Source organism: Octopus bimaculoides, chromosome 18 (assembly GCF_001194135.2).
Source record: "Octopus bimaculoides isolate UCB-OBI-ISO-001 chromosome 18, ASM119413v2, whole genome shotgun sequence".
In the NCBI taxonomy this organism is placed as follows: domain Eukaryota; kingdom Metazoa; phylum Mollusca; class Cephalopoda; order Octopoda; family Octopodidae; genus Octopus; species Octopus bimaculoides.
Window position 1 is genome coordinate 45472534 of NC_068998.1, and position 7171 is coordinate 45479704.

General features: G+C 35.1%; 1 protein-coding gene across 15 annotated transcripts in view; it reads left to right on the plus strand.

Moving 5' to 3' along the window:
- The window catches only part of LOC106874003 (Kv channel-interacting protein 4), a 479441-nt gene that overhangs the window by 470848 nt on the left and 1422 nt on the right, over nucleotides 1-7171 (plus strand). For 13 of the 15 annotated variants that reach the window (XM_052974223.1, XM_052974220.1, XM_052974218.1 and 10 more), the window contains 3 exons: nucleotides 757-969; nucleotides 2580-2642; nucleotides 5379-5449. In XM_052974223.1, the coding sequence (XP_052830183.1) occupies nucleotides 757-969; nucleotides 2580-2642; nucleotides 5379-5432 (330 nt within the window). In that variant the 3' untranslated portion in view covers nucleotides 5433-5449. The remainder of the gene's footprint in view (nucleotides 1-756; nucleotides 970-2579; nucleotides 2643-5378; nucleotides 5450-7171) is intronic. The other 2 variants (XM_052974216.1, XM_052974214.1) reach the window with 1 other exon arrangement.

The following is a 7171-nucleotide window of genomic DNA, read 5'->3' on the forward strand; positions in this document are numbered from 1 at the left end:
CTCACCAAGGCGATGACTACTGACCGAGACCTTTGGAAATGTGCTGTGCATGAGAAGACCCGGCAAGCCAAGTGAGATCGTTGCCAGGGCCCCTGGACTGGCTCTTGTGCGGGTGGCACATAAAAGACACCATTTCGAGCATGACCGTTTTCGTGCTGGTGACACGTAAAAGCACCCACTACACTCTCTGAGTGGTTGGCGTTAGGAAGGGCATCCAGCTGTAGAAACTCTGCCAAATTAGATTGGAGCCTGGTGTTGTCATCCGGTTTCACCAGTCCTCAGTCAAATCGTCCAACCCATGCTAGCATGGAAAGCGGACGTTAAACGATGATGATGATGATGATATATATATATGTGATTAATTAAAAAAACGGAGAAATAAAGACAAGAAAAAAACAACAACTTGAGGATGTGGTACATGTAAAGTTTTAATAAGACACTCAGAAAAGGAAGAATGGGGAAAATATAGACACTTAAATATACATACACATGCACATGTTATTTGTATGTGAGATAGCAATTTCAATTGAATCAAAGAAAAACAAATCACAGACTGTAGTCGAAATAACACTTAAAATACTGGAGTATTAGAAATATTAATAAATGCAAAAAAAAACAAAAACCCATCTGACCATTACCATAATTGAAAAACAAAGCAAATGTTCCAAAATGAACTGTAATGCATAAATCATTAATTTTTATTAAGGATTTAACATTTGTTCGTGCATGCTAATTTCTTTCTTTTATACTTTACAGGAATTTGTCATGGGGCTTTCAGTATTATCTCGAGGCACATTGCAAGAAAGACTTCAATGGGCCTTTAATCTCTATGATATAAATGGAGATGGGATAATTACAAAAGACGAAATGATGGATATAGTATCTGCAATATATGAAATGATGGGCCGTTTTACTGAGCCTTCTGTGGATGAAAATACGGCAAGAGAGCATGTGGACAGGGTTTTTTCAGTAAGTACCCATTTATGAGTTATTTGCAGCTGTAAGAAAGTAAACAAATATGTAAGACACACAAAAAAAAAAAAAAAAAAAAAAATTCTTTCTGGTTCTGTATCTACAGGCATCAGTGATAGATGAACTCAACCTTTTCCTTTCTCATATACAACATTATTGGTTTGATCTTCCTGAAGCCAGGTGGTAAGGCTGGCCATCAAGTATCTTTTTTCTCTCTGTCTTCTTGCTTTCTTCCAGTCTCATGGGTGTCACTATGTGTTCCAGGTCTTGTCTTTTTATATGATCTCAAATGAACTTAGCCTGTTGTTTCTAATGTTAAGAAACTTTCTGGTGGTCTATACTATCTAAGAAATTTGATGTTTGTCACTGTCTGTACCTAAAAAGACACTTTTAGTATTCATCTGAGGAGCCACGTCTCTGCAGCATTGATAATACTTTTGCACTTGTTAACTGATGTTCACACAATCATATGTAAAGATGAATACAATGTGTTACCCCTAAGAATGTAGTTACATATTTCACATTTTGAATTCAAAGCCCACTACAATCAACTTTTGTCTATGTTAGTCTGAATTGTATGAGAATACATGATAACATGCCACTGTCTTTGACCGTCAGCCATTCTATTTGTGAAATCAAATCCCACCAGATGTCTTCACTGATGTCCCTCTAATACAAGTACTGTTAACATATGACATTTTTTCATAAGGCAGGTACCTTCAGACACTGGTTAATATCGAAAACAAATGCTATATTTGTAAAAATGAAATTGAGAAAGCATGCAAACTCAAACTGTAATTTCAGCTGATATTGTTGGCCTTTAGTTTTTGTACCACCCTTTTCACAGTCAGATGTGTATTTTACCAAATAGAATTTACCATATTCTGATCTGATTATACCATTTTGAGTTGTTTCAATGGGGCGAAAGTGTTTTGTTCTTCATAATTATTTTGAATGGTTGCCATTCTTTCCTTCAGAAAATCTGTATTGGCTTTAATTTGTTCTTATGGATAAGTAGCGATGACAGAAACTTCTTTTTTTGAAATAGCAATGAATTCATCCAAATTTGTAACAAGTTCCTTCGTCTGCAAGGTTTTCCACCAGACAGCATTTTTTCACATCACTACCATTCTATCGTTCTTACCTCTTCCATGTGATGTAGCAAAATAATTCCACTTAGCTGAAGCACCATGATTTCTTTGATGAAATGGCAAATTTGTGAATGCAGACTGGTTTTTGAATTGGCTGAAAGGTCTATCTGATGAGTAATGTGCCTTTGCAGTGCCAACCTCTTTACTACACAGATTGTTGATTACAAACTTATTGCAGAAAAAGATACTATTCTTGATGTGTCCTAAATCACTATGAGGGATCAAAGTGAGAAAATAAGATATGAGAATATGATATTTTCCCTCTAAAAATTATATAACTTGAAAATGATCAAAGTTATTCCAAGTCTCTCTTATGTCTCCTTTATTTGTCCCTTTTTAATGTTAGGATCAAAATCTGTTATGATAATCAATACTACAAACATGATGATGATATTTACCTTTGATTATTTTTTTTTAGGTGATTCTTATTTCTTTCTTTTTGTGTTTGCTTTACAGAAAATGGATCTAAATAAAGATGGTGTTATATCACTCGAAGAATTTATGGATACATGTCGGACAGTAAGTAACAAGCATAAGATTTTTCTACTCAAAAACAACATTCAAATGTCAACTTCATTCTCTTATGCTTTAATTTATATACTATTTTCATCTTTTTGTTACTAATATATGGCTTAGGAAAAAAAAAAGATTACAATTTGTAGCCTCATCTTGAATATATATTTGTAGCCTCATCTTGAATGTAGAGTGTAGCCTCATTTTGAATATAGATACATTTTCACTGGTAGAGTCTCTAACAAGAATGTTACAGCATGTATTGGAGAGAAAAGCATCATAATAATATAACCTTTAACACATCTTCATCAAACATCCATTGTCCATGCTTGCATGGGTTGGACAGTTTGACCAGGGCTGGTAAGCTGAAAGGCTTCACCAGACGCCAGTCTGATTTGGCATGGTTTTCTATGGCTGGATGCTCTTCCTAATGCCAACCACTCCAAGAGTGTAATGGGTGCTTTTATGTGCCACTGGCATGGGTACCATATGTGTGACACCGGTATCTGCCACAACTATGATTTTGCTTGGCTTCATGGGTCTTCTGCAGTATGACATAATGCCAAAGGTTTCAATCATTGCCTCCATGAGGCCCAACACTCGAAAGGAACTCAGCCACTTTGCCTCTGGGTGGTCCATATAATCATTAAGTCACTTAACACCACACACCAAACTCAGGTTCACATACATGCACTCCTCTCTCTCTCTCTCTCTCTGCTCCTCACAGATGACTGACTTTGTTCCACCTCCACTCATGCACTCTTGACTCACCCACCTCCACCATACAGATCCTGTACTAACCACTGTACTCGATCTTCACATCCAAGATCATTGGCCCTCTGAGATTCCCTTCCTGCACACATTTTTTCCTACAGTAGTCAACTTACAACAGCTAATGATATCAGGGAGTTTGTAAAAGCAGCACAAACACTTCATCTGGCCCCAAAATTGACAGATATCTCTTCCCAGTTTACTACCATTTTACAAGCTACCTACCTACCTATCTATTAGTCTGTCACTCTCTATATCTATCACTTTCTTTACGCATACATACATCTATATGTAATCACACATTACCATCATCATTTTACATTAGCTTTCTATGCTGGCATGGGTTGGACAAGTCATCACAATCAGTCAGCAGCATATATACTACTCACCTATATAAGTTGGGAAACTTCATCAAGCTCACATTTCATTTTTGGCTTGGCTTCTATGGTTGGATGCCCTATCTAAAATCAATCACAAGAGAGGTAGCCATGTTCTTGACACTACTAGAAGGACCTCAGAACTCTGCATCTTTACTTGCTCCTCAGCCTTTTTTACAGAGTGAGGAACATGAATGATACAGGCATGAATAATAATGATAAGAAGGATGTGTGATAGAGGGCAAACTGATAAGAGTGTTCAGTATTTTGAGACAGGTATGTTTTGTTGTTGTTGTTGTTGGCACTCCATCGCTTATGACGTCGAGGGTTCCAGTTGATCCGATCAACGGAACAGCCTGCTCATGAAATTAACGTGCAAGTGACTGAGCACTCCACAGACACGTGTGCCATTAATGTAGTTCTCTTCAAACATGGCCAGATCAGCCTTTCACACCTGCCCTACAATGTCATTCAAAAAATAAACAATCACATCATCAAAATCTCAAAGCTACTAAATGATGATTAGTTGAAAATAATTTGGATAAATAAACATTACATTTGACAGAGTAATCTGATTGCTAAAGGGTCAAGGGTATTACAAATGGGCCTCCAACCATGCCTAACTTTCTGAGTTCTTTTACAGGGTTTAGAAAAACTGAAGGACTGCTGCAATAAGTGAGTAAATCTGAGAGGAGAACATGTTGAATAGAACCATAACTAATCCTCCTATACTTTTTTTAATCCGAAACCAGGAACTTTTCAGCACCCTCTCGTATACTTGAACACACTTACTAAATAGTGATTCTTATACCAACCATATTTCTGAAGCAGAAACCTAAAAAGTTTAAGAGAAATTTGTTTTGACAGACAGGACTCCTCCGGTTGTTTATTGTTGCCAAACAATATTCACCAGCCACACCATTCTGTAAGGTGGTGACAATGTATATCAGCTAGTCCCCAATATTCCGCAATAACACTTCTACATGGGATCTTGACCTACTGAAAAAAAAAAACAACCAAACACATCAAGAACAACACTATCCAAAAATAATACAAAAATGAAAAGATGTTTGCTCAGTTGGTATGCCTTTCATCAGAGATCTATTTGCTCAAAGCTAAACTGAGCTGAACAATAAGTTTACTTTGAGACAATAATGCAAGGTTTTGCATAGCTGATTGACTTGCTAAACATAGCAACCAAATTTCACTCAAATTGCATCCTACCATCTTAAATTGGGAATGGACACATTAAATGATGTAGCCTTAATATAAAACAGAATGCTATATTTTTTATATATATATATATATATACACACACACACATACATATATACATACATATATACATACATACATACACACACACTCACACATGCAACATACACTAAGAGCAAAGCCTCCTAGAGGGCAGTGATTCTCCTAGTGTAGATATAATGGTAACACTCAGAATTATATCAGTGAAATTCATCTTCGATAAAATTACACAGACATTTTTGGGTTGGGGGGTTATTTTCTTTGTTTTTTCTTTGTTTCAATTCTAAATATTTTGTTGTTTTTTTTCTTTTTCTTTTTCTTTTTTTTGTTTTCTTGCCAGGACCCAGTTGTAGTTCAGTCTCTAGCAGTTCTTGATACTGAAATTATGATCTGACCTCAACAAAATAAATGGTACTTCAAACAGCACCACCAGAAATTAGTTTCCATTAGATTATTTATCCCAGCCATTTCTTAATTTCGCAACTCTTTATCCTTCCACTCCATAGTAATAAAACCTCTTTGAATGATTTTAAATTCTAAATTCACCAAAAGAAAAAGAAAGAAAACATTCTAAAGAAAATAGTATGATAACTTTGTAGCAATAAATTCATCTTGTTTTAAGATCATCATTGTTTAATGTCTATCTTTCATGCTAGGATAGGTTAGGTGGTTCAACAGGATCCAACTGTGATTAGAAGCTTTGTCTGCTTTGACATGGTTTCTATGGCTGGATGTCCATCTTTATGTCAACCACTTTACAGAGTGAATTTGGTGCTTTGTTTTGTGGCACTAGCACTAACGAGGTTACCAAGTAACTCACTAAACTAAACTGAATAGATCTACAGTAGAAAGGAAGTGGGTGGTTTTATGCTATGCACTGAAATATTAAGGTATGATTGGAGGGGACAGAAACAGGTTTCTTGCAGTAGAGGAGATATAAGTCTATGTCATATAATGTATGGGTTGGTAGAATTAATCAGGGTGGAACCAGAGAGATAATGATGGTGATGATAAGGCATCACAGTGAGCCCTTAAAGTGAACTGAAGAGAGCATAAGGGCAGAAGAACAGTGGGTTGGCAAAAGCTGCAAGAATGTTGGGGAGAGAGAGAGAGAGAGAGAGAGAGAGAGAGAGATGGGGTAAAGATTAATGGTGAATTAATGAGAGCAAATGTATTTTGATCAGCTAACTTGATTGAATATATCTTTTTGCTGATGTAGTTTACCAAACAACAGTTTTGATATTTTACATCACAAATTTTCACAAGTGAAATTAAAATCAAGACTGAATTTTCATGGTTTAGCATTTTCTTAAGAAGACAACCCATCTCAGAGAATCTATTTCTAATGAATCATTTATAGGAGTAGAGTGGGTCATCAAGATCTATAAAGCATGGTCACTACTACCATGTTTTAGTGGAAAAATTTATTCAGAATTTATCTGATCTAGAATTATTTATCATGGCAAATGACTGAAACATTTGAATAATATCTAATTTTGTAGTATTGAACGCTGGAAAATAGAATACTTATAGCAAATTGGCATCAAATGAGAAGATAATTTAAAATACCATCTTACCCTGTTCGTATATAATACATTTTTTCCACAGATAAGAGGATATTTAATTAAGTTTAACTAAATTATAAACAAATATAATATTTTAAAATGTTATTTTGCACAAGACTTATGCTAAGACTATACCGAGTTGATGCAGAGTGTTTCTTCACATCATTTTCACATCAACACAGCTTGGGCTGAATCAATACCAATATTATTTTCTCTTTGTTATTTGTATGTGTGCTTAATCTTAGTACAATTTGTTAGCACTTAATATGCTTTGTTTGCCCAGAAAATATATATCGAGTGCTGACAAAATCCTCTATATCCTAGATTACATTCCCATGTCTTCCCATTACTGACATGCTTTTGAAGAATATGTATTTATTATATATATATCATCGTTTAACGTCCGCTTTCCATGCTAGCATGGGTTGAAATATATATATATATATATATATATTATATTAAATATCAATTATATATATTATATAATATATATATAAATTATATAATATATATAATTAATATATATATATCATCATCATCACCATTTAACGTCCGCTTTCCATGCTAG